The following is a 17,065-nucleotide window of genomic DNA, read 5'->3' as shown; positions in this document are numbered from 1 at the left end:
AAGGCCAACCCTGTGAGCCCTAATTGGTCACTGAGAGGAATGCAGCAGAAGGTGGTCCCATAAATAGTCTGGCCCTAAGCCATGTAGGGCTTTATAGTTGATAACTAACACCTTGAATTGCACCCAAAGGCTGATTGGGAGCCAGTGTAGCTCGCAGAGTGTTGATGTGATGTAGGTGTACCTTGGTACACCCACAACAGTTTGCCTGGCTGCATTCTGAATCAATTGTAGTCTCCAAATGCTTTTCAATGGTAGCCCCATGTAGAGCAGGTTACACTAATCGAACCATGAGGTGATAAGGGCATGAGTGACCATGAGCAGAGACTCCTGATCCAGATAGGTTCGCAACTGGTGCACCAGGCGCTCTTCCTAGCCGCAGATGAGAGATGTTGTTCTAGTCTCAGCTGAGAATCTAGGAGAACACCCAGATTGTGAACCCATTCTGAGGGGGTTAATGTTTTCCCCTCCCCCAAAAACAAAGGATGGACAGTTGGAGATGTCCTTCGAAGGCATACCCATAACCATTCAGTCTTGTCGGGGTTGGCTTGAGCCTGAACTCCCATCCAGACTCTCAAAGCCTCCAGGCACTGGCACATCACATCTACCGCTTCACTGACCTGGCAAGAGGTGGAGATGTAAAGCTGAATATATTTCTGACACCTCACCCCGTGCCGTTGGATAGAAACATAGAAGACTGACGGCAGAAAAAGACCTCATGGTCCATCTAGTCTGCCCTTATACTATTTCCTGTATTTTATCTTACAATGGATATATGTTTATCCCAGGCATGTTTAAATTCAGTTACTGTGGATTTACCAACCACGTCTGCTGGAAGTTTGTTCCAAGGATCTACTACTCTTTCAGTGAAATAATATTTTCTCACATTGCTTTTGATCTTTCCCCCAACTAACTTCAGATTGTGTCCCCTTGTTCACTTTCCTATTAAAAACACTTCCCTCCTGAACCTTATTTAACCCTTTAACATATTTAAATGTTTCGATCATGTCCCCCCTTTTCCTTCTGTCCTCCAGACTATACAGATTGAGTTCATTAAGTCTTTCCTGATACGTTTTATGCTTAAGACCTTCCACCATTTTTGTAACCCGTCTTTGGACCCGTTCAATTTTGTCAATATCTTTTTGTAGGTGAGGTCTCCAGAATTGAACACAGTATTCCAAATGTGGTCTCACCAGCGCTCTATATAAGGGGAGCACAATCTCCCTCTTCCTGCTTGTTATACCTCTAGCTATGCAGCCAAGCGTCCTACTTGCTTTTCCTACTGCCCGACCACACTGCTCACCCATTTTGAGACTGTCAGAAATCTGTCACCCAGTGGTTTCATGTAGATGTTAAATAGGAGAGGGGAGAGAACCAAGCCCTGTTGCACCCCACAAAAGAGGGGCCTAGGGATAGACCTCTGCCCCACTACCAACACCGACTGTGTGTGAGAGAGAGAAGGGGGGGAAGAAGGGGGGATAGAAGGGAGGGAGGGATAGAGAGAGAGAGAAAAAACCAGCCTACAAATCAGGAAACTATAAGCCTCTCGGCCCTAGGAAAGAGGCAAGGGGCAAGCCAATTCCCAAAATAAAAGCTTTGCCAAGAAAACTGAAGGGACTTATCTAAGCAATCACCAAAAGTCAAAATTGGCTCAAAGACAGCAAATTATATTAGGATTACAAATTCATACTTTACTTTAGACCAATGAATTAACACATATCAGGCTTCATTTACAGTATACAATAAATTCAACATCTACCTAAGGCATCTCTTTTGACATCCAGTTGTGCAATGCAGTTGACTGTATGCCCCTCATTTGGCCTTAAAGCTTAGGTATGCTAATTTAAATGTAGACCTTAGAAAACGAAACCTGTTGAATAAGTGAACTGTACACAAATGCTACACAGGTGATTTTAGCTCAGGGTTATTAGACCCAGTATACACTGAACACTTCATATACCTACTTATATGACATGATCGACATTTAAATATGATCGAAACATTTAAATATGTTAAAGGGTTAAATAAGGTCCAGGAGGGAAGTGTTTATAATAGGAAAGTGAACACAAGAACAAGGGGACACAATCTGAAGTTAGTTGGGGGAAAGATCAACAGAAACGTGAGAAAATATTATTTCACTGAAAGAGTAGTAGATCCTTGGAACAAACTTCCAGCAGACGTGGTTGGTAAATCCACAGTAACTGAATTTAAACATGCCTGGGATAAACATATATCCATTGTAAGATAAAATACAGGAAATAGTATAAGGGCAGACTAGATGGACCATGAGGTCTTTTTCTGCCGTCAGACTTCTATGTTTCTATCTTAAAATTTAAGGCAAAATCTCTGTGATCCATGTCCATTGCATGCAGTAGAATACTTACTGGTCATGGCTGAGCTGACAGTTTCTGTCTCATTTGAATTCTCGTTGTAATATGTTTGCTAAAAAAGAAAAGCATAGTAAGATTCTGTCCAGTATAGCACTGCGAAGGACACTGTTTTTCTCTATTGAATTTCTGTTTGTTCTGTTTAGCCTAGCCCTGCTATTAGTTACTGGTGTAGAATTTGAAGAGCTCTATCAGAGTTTGTTGCATAAAATTAAAAATCAGAGACATACATAGATAACTGATCCAGTTGGATTCATTGACTTAGTTATAAACATAGTAATATGATATACAGTGGTACCTCTACCTAAGAACGCCTATACTTACGAACTTTTCTAGATAAGAAGATTTTTTTGCCTCTTCTCAAGAACCATTTTCCACTTATAAACTCGAGCTTCCGAAACTGTAACCGGAAAAGGCAGGGAGAAGCCTCTGTGGGGCCTCTCTAGGAATCTCCTGGAAGGAAACAGGGCTGGAAAAGGCGGGGAGAAACCACCATGGGTCCTCTCTAGGAATCTCTTGGGAGGAAACAGAGCCGGAAAAGGTGGGGAGAAGCTTCTGTGGGGCCTCTCTAGGAATCTCCTGGAAGGAAACAGGGCCTCCACCCTCCCTGTGGTTTCCCCAATCGCACGCATTATTTGCTTCTACATTGATTTCTATGGGAAAAATGGCTTCTCCTTAGAAACCTTTCTACTTAAGAACCTGGTCATGGAATGAATTAAATTAGTAAGTAGAGGTACCACTCTATATATTTATAATACCATTAGCAGAGTTCTTCTTCAATGTAGTAACGGTTAAAAGTAAAAAATAAGCAACTTCAGAGTTCAGAGAGTACAGAATGGGCTGAACTATGCCCTGCCTTGAGCTTAAGTTCCAGTTTCAATTCTCTGCACAGACTCAGAAGTGGTTAACTCCCATTGGCTGACTTCGTTGCTATGCTTATTTATTGGCTAACCTTTTTAACTGGTTCTCCCAGTTCATGAATACCTTAACAGATTCCTTGGCATTCCAAAGGGAGCGTGTCTTCAGAATAGTTGGTGACACCAACTACAATCTACCCCATTAATTTTATGTAAACAATTATTTCATGGATGACAAGACAGAATATCGTGGAACATCATAGCATAAAAACCTTTGCTGCACTGGTATGGCTCTTCCACATGTGCAAATTAGGCAGTCACCATAACAATTGCACACTGATAACTGTACATGATTCACCTGGAACACAGTTGTTGACAACAAATCTAGAACAAATCTAAAGCCACTACCGCTACCTCTGCCATTCCCATCAACTTCTAAGAAGAAACATGGCCATTGTGACCTGAACCTTCTTCTATTTCACCTGTTTACAATTAATGGTACCCAAAATTATATAAAGATCCCGTACAACTGTTGTGGTTAGCTCTGGCCCAGCTCCTGCCCCAAGGACTGTGGATGTGGGGGAGACATCCACATGCTGCAGGCCTGTTTTGCCCACGGTGGAATCTGCTGATGAAGGCTCCTCTGACCAAGAAGACATGAGTGACAGGGAGGAGGAGAGTGTGGCAGACAGCTCAGAAGGAGATCAATTATCTAGCTCCTCCTTGGATTCAGAACAAAAGTTAATGATACAGTCACGCATGCAGAGAGCGATGCATAGGCAACAACAACTGAGAGATTATTATCAAAGAAAATGAGGCCATCTGTGGTTGGGTGGGGCTGTGGTAATTAGTGAGCCTGCTATAAATAGCAGCCTGTGGGTTTGGCCATTGTGGAGGATTATCTGATCGTTGTGTTTCGTGACTGCTTTACTGATTTTGACCTTTTGTGTGCTGATTTTCCCCCGCTTTGAAACTAAACCAGAGCAAAGTGTGTTTCACTTTGTGAAAGAAGAAGGACTGTGAATTGCCTCACAGCTGCAAGCTAAGTATCACAGAATTGATAAGGGACTTGTACAAATTACCAGTTTGGTTGGAGACGAGTGCTCTTTGCTATACCAAAAGAGGGCTTGGTTTAAGTGAATTTTCATTATAAAGAACATTGTTTTGAATTTTCAAATGTGTGTGTGTCTGAAATTTGTACCTGTGAATTTTTGGGAGGAGTCTACCAGAGAGCCCGACAGAACAACAACCAATAGATGTTGTGTAATATGTAAAGAAGTTATTGCAGTATATTTGTTGTATATGCAAAACTCCTCCATTTGCATACTGGCTGCGGATTGGCTAAGATGAGACTGGCAAAATTCAAGCAGCTATCAAGCCGCGCCTCCGAAGAGAAAAAATTTAAAAGGGAGTGCAAGCCACACCACTTTTTGTATCAATTCCGCTCCATTTGCCTAATCTATGTTTGAGGTCCATTCCAGCTGATCTTAATAAAGTAAGTTGAAGCTACAATGTGGTCCTCCATTATTTCAGGACAAAACAATGTTTGTTTGTTTGTTTGTTTGTTTGTTTGTTTGTTTATTAGATTTGTATGCCGCCCTTCTCCGAAGACTCGGAGTGGCTCACAACACTATATAAGATGTAAAAAAATGTAGTATCCTCCTTTTAGTTTTTGATAGTCCAGTATCCTTTATAAAAGCAATCACACCTTCTTCAATGAAACTCACTCTTGTGTGGGTCTATAGTGGCAACCTGAATTTCTAACCAAACTCTAAAATTTGTGCATACCAGGGACTATTTCTTAGAATATTATAAAAAAAACAATTCTTGTTTTTTCCTTTGACACTTCTGTTTATATAAATGGAAATTACTTTCTACAATGAAAAAGTTAACCTATCAAATCCTAGCTGCCCTCTGTTTTACCTTTTCATGCTGTGACTCTGGTTGCATTTTGCTATTTTCCGATGACAGCCGTCTTTCTGGATCTGACAGCTTACAGCTGCAATGCATTTATAAAGAATAGCTGTGTTAACTGAGATCAACAAAATGAACTGTATCAGATTCCACTAGTATTTGTATATCCTTAGATAGTGTACCATTGAATGGTTGAATCTTGCTATTTTATCTGGATATTCTAGCTGGCACTGTTCTAGTTTGCTTTAAGTTACTTTAATTTTTTTGAAACAAATAAAACTAAACCTGTATACCTACATCACAGCCTAAAATAGACTATATCCATGATGGTGAACCTGTGGAATGTGGAGCCATATCAATACAGAAGTCTCCCCTATCCTAACTCATTCTCTCCCTCAAGCTTGCCCCAGAGAGGCCTCAATCCCAAAGATGTCATACCTATACAGAGGTGGGCAGCAGGCAGGATGGGGTGGAACACAGTTCCATTGGCGGAAATGAAGCTGCCTACCCAGCTCCAGCTGATTGGCAGCTGTCACTTCCTAGATTACTGGTCTCAGCTCCGCTCTCCTTTTTTCCCCCTTGCTGCTGCTGCTGCGTCTGTGCTCCTTGCTTTTCCCCTCTTTCCTCCTTCCTGGCCTTGGATGAGCTTCCCTCTCTCCTGCCTGGCTCCCCTCCAGCCTCACGCAGCCACCTCTCACCTGAGGTGCAAGCAGAAGGCGTAGTTGGAAGCGGCGCTGGCAGCATTTATGCTTTTGGCAGCACCCATTCGCCTAGCTACCCAGCCTGAGGTGGGGGGGTGACCCAGGAAGTAGCACGTGGGAAACGCAAAGCAAATTGTCACACCAGCGAGCGACACTGGTAAGGTTGCAATTTGAGGACTTGACAGTTCACTTGAACGATGATTCTTGTTTAAGCCACTCCCATGTGATCACATGGCTGGCAAGCCACTCCTACCCAGTCACATGATCATTAAGCCACACCCACAAAATAAGCCACACCCATAGTGTGGCAGTAAAAAATTTAGCTGCCCATTACTGAACCTATGGCACACGTGCCACTAGTGGCACATGGAGCCATATTAGTGAGCACGCAAACTCAGGTCTGGCATGCATGGGTGCTGATTTTCGGGCCTTCTGGGCCCACTGGGAGTTGGGAAACAGGCTGTTTCCAGCCTCAGGGGTTGGGGAGGGAAGGCCCGTTTTTTGCTCTCCCCAAGCTCCAGAGCCTTTCTAGAACCCCGGGAGGCTGTGAAAATGGCCTTCCTCACCCCCTCAGAGATCCTCCAGAGTCCAGCAATATTCCATTTGCAGACTTCTGGTTGGATTGGAAGCCCTGTTTTTTTGCTCTCCCCAAGCTTCAGAGCCTTTCTAGGAGCCTGGGGAGGGTGAAAACAGCCTATCCCACCTCCTCAAGAGGTCAGAAATGGCCCATTTCCCAACTTGAAGACATCCTACTTAACTTGCCATGTTCTGTTTGACCTCTATCAATTAAAACATACACATTTATCCAAGTATTTATTTTTGTTCATTTCTATTCAATATTCAATAAATTTATTATTATTTTATTCATTTCTACAAGAGGAGCAAGTATTTGTAACTTATAAACATACAAAGTTATACCATTTTTATAAATTATATTGTAATGAGATAATTCAGTACAATATTCACTTACTGAGGGAAAATTTTCACATGTTTTTCCCAAGGATCCTCAGTTTCTTTCCAGTTTTGCAGACACCCATTACAGTACAAACACTGTACAGTATCGTTTTTCCCTAAAAAAAAAAGGCAATAGCAGTTCAATATAGTGGTGTTTGTGTGTATGTGTGTATGTGGTATATCCACAAACAAACATGGAGGGCGGGAATCAATGTTTGATCAATCTTTTTCTTTAATTATTATCAGAATCTGTGATACTCACTTATATTGCAGTTGGCTTGTTAACACTACATCAAGAGCATTAAGTAATACCGTGTTCACCAAAAATAAGACCCTGTCTTATATTTTTTTGGAACCCGGAAATAAGTGCTTTGCCTTATTGCCATGCACTCAAAAGCTTGACTGGGCTTATTATCAGGGGATGTCTTATTTTGAGGGAGCCAGGGTAGATATAATGCTAAATGAAAATTTTAAAAATCAAAGCCTTCACTCTCTTAGTTATAAGTAGAAAGAAGGGAACATCTATCAGAATGCATAGAATTGGTCCTTTTGGTGTGAGATGAGGAGAATTATTCATACTGTGAGATGATTATTTATTATTTGATTTGATTTGATTTGATTTGATTTGATTTGATTTGATTTGATTTGATTTGATTTGATTTGATTTGATTTGATTTGATTTGATTTGATTTGATTTGATTTGATTTGATTTGATTTGATTTGATTTGATTTGATTTGATTTGAATGCCGCCCCTCTCCGTAGACTCGGGGCGGCTCACAACAACAACAAGAACAATGTAAAAAAGAAATCTAATAATTTAATCTAATAATCTAACAAGAACAATGTAAAAAAGAAATCTAATAATTTAAAAAAATAATTTAAAAACCCCATTATTAAAAGGAAAAACACACACAAACATTCCATGTATAAACTGTATAGGCCCGGAGGAGATGTGTCAGTTCCCCCAGGCCTGACGGCAGAGATGGGTCTTAAGAACTTTACGAAAGGCAAGGAGGGTGGGGGCAGTTCTAATCTCCGGGGGGAGCTGGTTCCAGAGGGTCGGGGCCACCACAGAGAAGGCTCTTCTCCTGGGTCCCGCCAAACGACATTGTTTAGTCGACGGGACCCGGAGAAGGCCAACACTGTGGGAGAGCTTGGCTGCTATTTGGAAGGACTAAGTTGTCAGACAATATGAACGGATGATGACATCTAGTTTGGCAGGAAACTGGGATTGGAATGCCATTGTTTGTCCCATATATCAGGTAGGATTAATGCAAACTTTGTCCTGATTGACTTAGGCATAATTAAATTTAAGTATGACACCGCCAGATGGATTCTAAACTGGCTGACCAACCACACTCAATGTGTAGTGCTCAATGGAACTTGATCTACATGGAGGGAATTATGCAATGGAGTATGACTTGGATAAGGGGATAGATGGGGAATTTATCAATTTGCAAATGACACCAAGCTGGCAACACTCCAGAAGATAGGCTTAAGATACTGTACATAAGGCTTTTAACAGACTTGAACATTGGGCACTAACATGCCCCCAAAAATTCATTTTCACTAAAAATGAAATTCAATGGTGAAAAAGGTAAGATTCCACATTTAGGCAAGAAAAACAAAATGTACAGGTACAGTATATGTGGTATCTTGTTCAGCAATAGTAACTGTGAGAGGGACTCCTAGTGGAAACCATATAAGGCAGCAGTGTATACCAGCTCCCCCCGGAGATTAGGATTGCCCCACCCTCCTTGCCTTTCGTAAACTCCTTAAAATCCACCTCTGCCGTCAGGCGTGGAGGAACTTGTTGCAGATAGCTCTGGCCCAGCTCCTGCCCAAGGAATGTGGAGGTGGATGTGGGGGAAACATCCACATGCCACAGGCCTGTTTTGCTCCCGACAGAAGCTGCCAGCAAATTATCCTCTGATGAAGGAAGTGTGGGTGTGATGGAAGAGGGGGGTTTGGCAGACAATTCAGAAGGAGATCAATCATTTTTATCTTCGCTGGATTCAGATCAGGAATGTATGACTGACACACGCATGCGTAGAGTTATGCATAGGAGAGAACAACTTAAGAAATATTACAGGAGATAAGAGAGGCCACCTGTGTTTGGGTGGGGCTCCAGTAATTAGAGCTGCTGATAAAAATAGCAGTGTGCTGGCTTGGCCTTTGTGGAAGATTATCTGATCGTACTTCATCAAGGTGAATTGTTGTTTCCTGATTGTATTCAAGACTGTTTGGATTCCTGGACTTTGGATTATACTTCATTGTGAGTGTTTATCCCTGTTTGGACAACAGTATCTGTGACCCAATTTCACAGTTACTGAGTTAATAATTGGACTTTGTTCTTGTATTGTATTTCAACTGTGCCTTGTTGCTACAAGAAATCCCTTTGAAGTTTAAAAGGGAGTTTTTTCTTCTCTTCTGTTGATAAAGAACATTTATTTGCCTTCTATCTTGTGTGTGTGTCTGCTTGGACTAATTAACCTGTAATTAAGGACGGTTGACACACGCAAGCAGAACAGAACTGAGATATCTCCCCTTGCCTAGTTTTATGTATGGTATGTTTGTGTGTATACTTTTTAAATAATGGGTTTTTAGACTTTTAATATTAGATTTGTTATTTTAGACTTTTAATATTAGATTTGTTACTGTATATTGTTTTATTATTGCTGTGAGCCACCCCGAGTCTGCGGAGAGGGGCGGCATACAAATCTAATAAATAATAATAATAATAATAATAATAATAATAATAATAATAATAATGTCCCTGACCAAACCAACAGTAATAGAATCCAGAACTCACCCCTGATATTATGTATGGCAAGATATATTACTTTTGTTAAATTTCCATCTCCTTTTTTTTAGACTTTTGTACATGGATCCTTAAACACTTAAATACAACATATATAGAGCTAAGCCCTCAACCAAGCATAATTGCTTGATTTTAATAAACAGCTTATGAATGGCTGAAAAAACATGCCGAAACTTTAAGGAATACATTATTTATACTCGAAGTATCTCTTAAAGTAACCGCTTCTTTCATAAAAGTTGAAAAAACTTGAGCTGCCTTAATAAGTACCACAAATGTGCTGTGTTCACACGTACTCAAAGATAAAGTTATTTTCCTCTGAATCATTTTCCAAGCATGCAGAACCTCATCAAACAGTAGTAAGATTAAATATTTAGAGTAGTGTGGTTAATGTTTAACTCTACATCAGTGTTTCTCAATCTCAACAACTTTAAGATATGTGAACTTAAACTTTCAGAATTGCAGGAACTCTGGGCATTGAAGAGTACATATCTTAAAGCCATCAAACTGAGACACATTTCTGTATAATACAAGGAATTTTAAAAAATTTAAAACATGTTTCCTAGGCAACTGAATTAAAATTTCTTCAATATAGTCATCATTTGCAAAAACTGTTTTTTTGATTTGACTTAAAATAATGTACAAATGTTTTCAAAATATTATGTAAAACAGCAAAAAAAAATACAAAGATGTGGGTTAGATAGAGAAGGTTATTATTAAATAGAACTGAATGCAAATATGAAAATTTTAATCAAACTCCAATGACACTTTGCGGACATTGGTAATTAAAGGTTAGATTATGGAGGGTGGGGGAGGGGAAGCAAACTTACCTGTATAGAAGAAACCTACTTTAGCCAGAATTGCTGGGTCAGCATGTGCATCTTGTGGCCATGTTTTGAAGGATTCCAGCCGCATCTCTTCATCCTTATAGATGTTCAGAAAGGGTTCTAGGTCGTCTTTTGCAATTTAAAAAAAAAAGAGTTTAGGAAGATATGCCTGAGATACCATCAAGTAGACATATTTTCATGATTTGTAATAGAGAAGAAAATGTATGCAGTTTTTAAAAGATGCAAAAAACTGTAAATAAAGAAAACTGAAATATCTTTAAATATTAGTAGCTCGGGTTGGTAGTTATGTTGTTGGTTTGAGTTCTGAGCTTGGTGATTTGGTTGCAACCAAAGTATCTACGTTGCTTCCTTGTGATTTAAATCACAGACCTAGAATTCTATTTCCATTACTGTACCTGGGTCAGAAGGTAAACATTTCCTGGCAGATGTAAAATGTTTTCCCTTAAAAAAAAAAACAAAGGAAAAAAAACATTAAAATTAATTTTATTCATGTTTCTATTTTTTTCTATTATTTTGATAGGTTCCACTGATGCTTTAAATTCACTTTATAAATACTGTATATAAATTGCTAAATTTATGTATAGTATTAAATTCCTTTCTTTGATCTGCCATGAGTTTATACTCTGACAAATAACTATGTCTTGAACAGATGCAGTTCTTTCCTTCTTTAGTAATCCTCCAATTAGGATTGTCTGGACTCCCCCTCCCCACCAGATCTCAGCATTTAAAGCCCTACATGGCATGGGACCACCTTCTGCTGCACAAATCCCAGCGACCAGTTAGGTCCCACAGAGTTGGCCTTCTCCAGGTCCCGTCAACTAGACAATGTTGTTTGGCGGGACCTAGGGGAAGAGCCTTCTCTATGGGGGCCCGGGCACTCTGAAATTGGCTGCCCCCAGAGATTCATATTGCCCCCACCTTCTTCACCTTCCATAAAAGTCTAAAAACTCATATATGCCACCAGGCTTGGAGCCATTAGACTCTAGCCCCCTGGCTGATGAATGATATGTATGTTGTTTTTGATGATTGATTTTTAATAATGGGGATTTTAGATTAGATTAGTGGGTTTCATATTAATTGAATTTAGATTTTCTTTGCATTGTTTGTTTGTATGTTGTGAGCTGCCCCGTGTCCTTGGAAGGGATTGGCATATAAATCCGATAGATAGATAGATAGATAGATAGGTAGGTAGGTAGGTAGGTAGATAGATGATAGGTAGATGATAGATTGATTGATTGATAGATAGATAGATAGATAGGTAGGTAGGTAGGTAGGTAGATAGGTAGGTAGATAGGTAGGTAGATAGGTAGATAGGTAGATAGGTAGATAGGTAGATAGGTAGATAGGTAGATAGGTAGATAGGTAGATAGGTAGATAGGTAGATAGGTAGATAGGTAGATAGGTAGATAGGTAGATAGGTAGATAGGTAGATAGGTAGATAGGTAGATAGGTAGATAGGTAGATAGGTAGATTGGTAGATTGGTAGATTGGTAGATTGGTAGATAGGTAGATAGATAGGTAGATAGATAGGTAGATAGATAGGTAGGTAGGTAGGTAGGTAGGTAGATGATAGGTAGATGATAGGCAGACAGACAGACAGACAGACAGATAGATAAGCTAACTGCTGCTTTAATTTTCCATAATACTCAAACATTCTAACTTTTAATTTTGTGAAGGAAGAGAACCAAGAGAAATACATTTCATGAGGTTTAGTTAGATTTTTCCAACACAAAAATTAAAACCATACTTTACCATATTTTTCAGTATAAAAATGTACATAGGAATTGTCAAGGACATTATATAACAGGCGTTAGTCATCATTCTCCAAGAAAAATCATTTCAAAAGCCTACTCTTAACAGGAACCCAATGGAATTATTTACTGTATTTTTCAGAGTATAAAATGAACTGGATTATAAGACGCACCTTAGTTTTGGAGGAGAAAAATAGGGGAGAAAATCTGCCTACCAGGTATTCATCTGGCTAGGGTCCTTAGTCTGGTCAGTTTCAGCACATTATTTTATCCCCTGGTTAGGCCTGGAAAAAAATCTTCTTTGGAGAGAGTAGGAATGAAAACAAGCCTGCAAAGACTTAGGGCTGAGAAAAATACCTTCAGAGGGAGTAGGAATGGAAAAATCCTGCAAGCTGGGGAGATCATTAGCACCACCTTAGCACTAAAAACCTTTTTTGTGGGTGGGAGTAGTAACGGAAACAAGCTGCAAGCCAGGAAGAGCCAGGAATATTGTTAACACCTTGTTAGGGTTGGGGGGAAAAGCTTCACAATCTGAAGTTAGTTGGGGGAAAGATCAAAAGCAACATGAGAAAATATTATTTCACTGAAAGAGTAGTAGATCCTTGGAACAAACTTCCAACAGACGTGGTTGGTAAATCCACAGTAACTGAATTTAAACATGCCTTGGATAAACATATATCCATTGTAAGATAAAATACAGGAAATAGTATAAGGGCAGACTAGATGGACCATGAGGTCTTTTTCTGCCGTCAGTCTTCTATGTTTCTTCTATGTTTCAAAAAAAGCTACATTCTGAGTATAAGATGCACCTAAATTTTCAGCCTCTTTGGGGGGGGGTGCGTCTTATATTCTAAAAAATACAGTATCCCATTAAAAGTAGCTCCTTAAGCAATAGTGTTTCAATAAAATAAAAATGAAAAAAGAATACCGTAATGCCAAAAAATCCAGAATAACTTTGAATATACTGTTTAATTTCATCTCTGGACTTCTTCCTTTGAAGAAATTCACATCTATAATATAATATAATGGTAATTTATATATTTTAGATGATCACAATAGATACAAACAATTAATGACATATCAGTTTGTCTTGGCATTTGATCAAGAACTTAAAGCACAAATATAAACATGTAGTAATCTGTATTGTGGAGATTTTCTACAATGAGTTTCATATTACAAAATAAGAAGAACGTGTTGCTCTGGTTTTTATTCTGAGGATTCTTACACTTTTTTGCTTTAGAACTACGGTAGCATACAAATATCCAAGAACTATGTTTCTCTAGCTGGTGCCTGCCAAAAATGTTGGATTATAAATTCCACTTTCTGCTGTAGCAGGTTATTGGCAATGCTAGCTGGCAATGATTATTATAGTCCAAGATATTTTGAAGGTATCAGGTTGGAATTTTTCCCATTAGAAATGAATTCATAAATTTATCTATTCATAGTATTTACATTGTCTTTCTAGTAACAAAACTACTATATTGAAATCTAACTACCATTTCAATTTTCAAAATGGCGGTGATAGAAGATAGAACAACATTAGCTTGGGATTGTTAATGGTGGAAAGGGTTGTTTCTTCTACCTGTTCATCCCAAGCAATCCAGAGAGACTCATTTGTTGTATGGAATAAAAAAACCCACCAGCACCCTAGAAAGGCAGGAATGGATTAAGATAGCCTTGTGAGAAACGGACAAATAGCCTATTGGACTAACAGAGTTCATAGGTCTCAGAAGGATATTAGGCCCTAAAAAGTTACATGAACCAAAGTTTTAGGTAGAAACATTGCAAAGTGTATCAGAAATATTAGTAATTTTGGTGAGCTGCTGCTGTGAAATGTAAGTAAGTTGTGAAATGCGTGCAGAAAAGTATAAAAATAATGTCTTCGGATGAGTTCAGGGTCCCTGACCGTATCTAATGCTTGCTGGATTTAGCTATGATAGTGGACCTCATTGCAATGGATTGTTGATCTAAGGTGTAAGTTGTATTTTTAATGTTGGCTTTTTTTCCTCATGTGTCAGCCTCGCTATGGAAAGACGACCAACTTGATGTCGGGCCTTGGAAAACACCCAAATGGTCCATGGGTATAGGCGTAAATCATACTTTTGAAGTTGACCCTCTCCCTTCTGATGCAAATGTCAGCCAGCGAAGGAAGCAAAAAAAACAAATGGGAAGAATTAAATGAGGAGGGGCTCCTTTTATCGGAGCTGGTGGCAGGCATCAAAGAGGTTTTACAAGTAGTGGAGAGGAAGACCCATCCAGAAACGGCTGGCTCGAAAAGTGATGGAGAAGGGGAGGAGGAGCCCACAGAAGGCCCATCGGGAGATGGAGCGCACCGAAGAGCATCAGCCCAGACCCCTCCCAGTGCAAACTCATTGTGGGAGGGGGAAACCAAACAGGCGTCTCCCTCCAGATCCCCCCCCACTGGCCCAGAGGTACGATGGATCCCCTGGGGGCTTAAGACATTTCTTAGCCCAAGTCTATGGAGGGCAATTCCCTAGTAACCTTGCGAGGGTCAGAGTGGTGATGAGAGCACTTGACGGAAGTGCAGCGGACTGGATGGTTTCACTGCATGAACAAAGTAACCCTGTCCTGAGGAATTTTGATGATTTTATGATAGCCCTTAAAGCGTGCTTTGAGGACCCTTTGGCGGAGCGGAAGGGCAGAAACAAAACTAAAACCTTGATGCAAGGTAGGAGGTCTATGGCTGACTACACCCAGGAGTTTCAGGAGTTGATGTCCTATGTGAGCACGTATCTGGTGGGGGTCCTCATGGAATACTACATGGATGGCCTAACTGATGACATCTACCAGCATTGGAAATCTAGAGGGACCCTCAAGGATCTGAATCTGTGGTTCCAGCTGGCAGCAGAGATGGAGATCAATCTGCTGAGAAGTCAGCGAGTGAAAACTTCCATCCTGGCAGCGGAATGGGGCCTGAAAAATGTTGGCAGATCTGTGAAGCCTAAGCCCAGGCCATCAGCATGTTTTTGGTGTGGAAAAGAAGACCATTGGGCAGCGGGGTGCCTTGCTAAACCTGTGCCAAGGGGAGCCCCTAGTGGCAGCAAGAGAGAAGAACAATAAACCAATAAGCCTCCAGAAGCAGGACGCCAAGGGAAGAAGGCCGTAGAGGTCACCTCCCCCAAAGAGGGAGGAGCTGAGATCTCCCATCTGCCTAGTCATCGAAGACAGGGAGTCTGAAGAAGCCATTTTGGCAAGTCCCCCCCATGGATCTTTGTACATCCCTGTCATGCTGCTGGATCCAACGAGGGGGGCAAGCGGAAGGATACCAGCCCTTTTGGACTCTGGGTGCACCAGAAACCTTATGTGCCCAAAGGCAGTGGAAAAATGGGTTTAAAGCTATGGCCCATGAAGGAGACATGGTCAGCAAACAAGCTTGTGGTTGGTGAACGTAGATCAAAGATACTGTTGGCTCTTCTGATCATTTGGATTTGCTTCAAGGAATCTGATACTGGGGTCTCAGCCACTGGGAATAGAACTACAGTGCTGTTATATTCAACATTAGAACCAGGAATATAAAGGCATTGTGAACTTGTCTCATGTATTACTCACTCAGGAAACCATTTTGCATGTTCTTTCCATGGATCATCACCTTCTTCCCAATTTCCCAGGCACCCAGAGCAGGAAAAACATTGAACTGTATCTTTTATGCCTGTATGAAAGACAATTACACTGAGCTGAGCTATTCAACTGACTATATTAATCTTCTTTGTTTATAAAAAGTAACAGATTCATCCTGTATGCATGATATATGCTGCATTTTTCTGTGTATAAGACACACCTTTTTATCAGAAAAAGGTGCATCAAAAACTGGGTGCTTCTTATACATCAAATGTTGGGTGGCGGTCAGCAGAAGTGGTGGCTGTCCGCGAAGCCACCAGGCAGCCCTTGGCTGGAGGCTAGTGGCTCAGCCTCGGGGATGGGTGGGGCCCGTGGCAGCAGCTTCACATCCAGCCAGCAGAGGAGGCCTGCGGGGCAGCCTCAATCACCTGGCGGGAGGGGGCTCGGCTCCATCAGCCCCCACCCCAATCTCCTGCCTTCAGGGGGGTCTTTGGGAAGGTGCAGCAGTCGGCGAAGACACTCTGAACAAAGCTGCCTCAGCTCGGGAATTCCGCAGCTGACGCCCTCTGCTCGGAGCACTTTTACCAACCACCACACCTCCCAAAGGTGCCCCCGAAGGCAGGAGATTGGGGTGGGGCCTAATCTGGAACCAACTCCTCTGGAACCAACTCCCCCCAGAGATTAAAATTGCCTCCACCCTCCTTGTTTTTTGAAAGCTGCTTAAAACCCACCTCTGCCGCCAGGCATGGGGGAACTGAGATACTCTTTCCCCCTAGGCCTTTACAATTTTATGCATGGTATGTCTGTATGTATGATTGGTTTTTATATAATGGTTTTTTAACTGTTTTTAGTATTGGATTTTGTTATACTGTATACTGTTTTATTGCTGTTGTTAGCCGCTCCGAGTCTGGGCAGAGGGGCGGCATACAAATCCAATAAATAAATAAATAAATAAAATAAATAAATAAATAATGGAGCTGAGCCCCTTCCCCTCAGATGATCAAGACCTCCTCCGCTGACTGGTCGCATCGAGGAAATGCCTGCCCACTTCTCTGAAGCTGCTGCCTCGTGCCCCGCCTCACCTGCCCAGCGGCAGGCATTCCTTGCAGGATCCTTGCCAGCATCACCCATAGTTCAGATGTCCACCTTGGAAGCCCAGGATCCGCACGCAAGGCTGGAAAATGATGCCCTTTCAGGAGCAGCCTTGGCACGCAGCCCTCTAGCCCGGGAGCTGCCTGTCTGGGCGACCAAGCTTCTC

General features: G+C 41.1%; 1 protein-coding gene across 1 annotated transcript in view; it reads right to left on the bottom strand.

The window, feature by feature from the left end:
• LOC139162585 (baculoviral IAP repeat-containing protein 1-like) overlaps positions 1 to 17,065 on the bottom strand; it is a 38,958-nt gene that overhangs the window by 12,317 nt on the left and 9,576 nt on the right. The window contains exons 3-9 of the mRNA XM_070743112.1: positions 15,799 to 15,898; positions 13,157 to 13,238; positions 10,873 to 10,918; positions 10,460 to 10,585; positions 6,827 to 6,926; positions 5,165 to 5,240; positions 2,382 to 2,439 (exon numbers count right to left, since the gene is read on the bottom strand). Of these exons, the coding sequence (XP_070599213.1) occupies positions 2,382 to 2,439; positions 5,165 to 5,240; positions 6,827 to 6,926; positions 10,460 to 10,585; positions 10,873 to 10,918; positions 13,157 to 13,238; positions 15,799 to 15,898 (588 nt within the window). The remainder of the gene's footprint in view (positions 1 to 2,381; positions 2,440 to 5,164; positions 5,241 to 6,826; positions 6,927 to 10,459; positions 10,586 to 10,872; positions 10,919 to 13,156; positions 13,239 to 15,798; positions 15,899 to 17,065) is intronic.

The sequence above is a fragment of the Erythrolamprus reginae genome, chromosome 2 (assembly GCF_031021105.1).
Source record: "Erythrolamprus reginae isolate rEryReg1 chromosome 2, rEryReg1.hap1, whole genome shotgun sequence".
Lineage (NCBI taxonomy): Eukaryota > Metazoa > Chordata > Lepidosauria > Squamata > Dipsadidae > Erythrolamprus > Erythrolamprus reginae.
The sequence above is the reverse complement of the archived record's forward strand: the minus strand, read 5'-3'. Positions and strand labels throughout refer to the sequence as shown.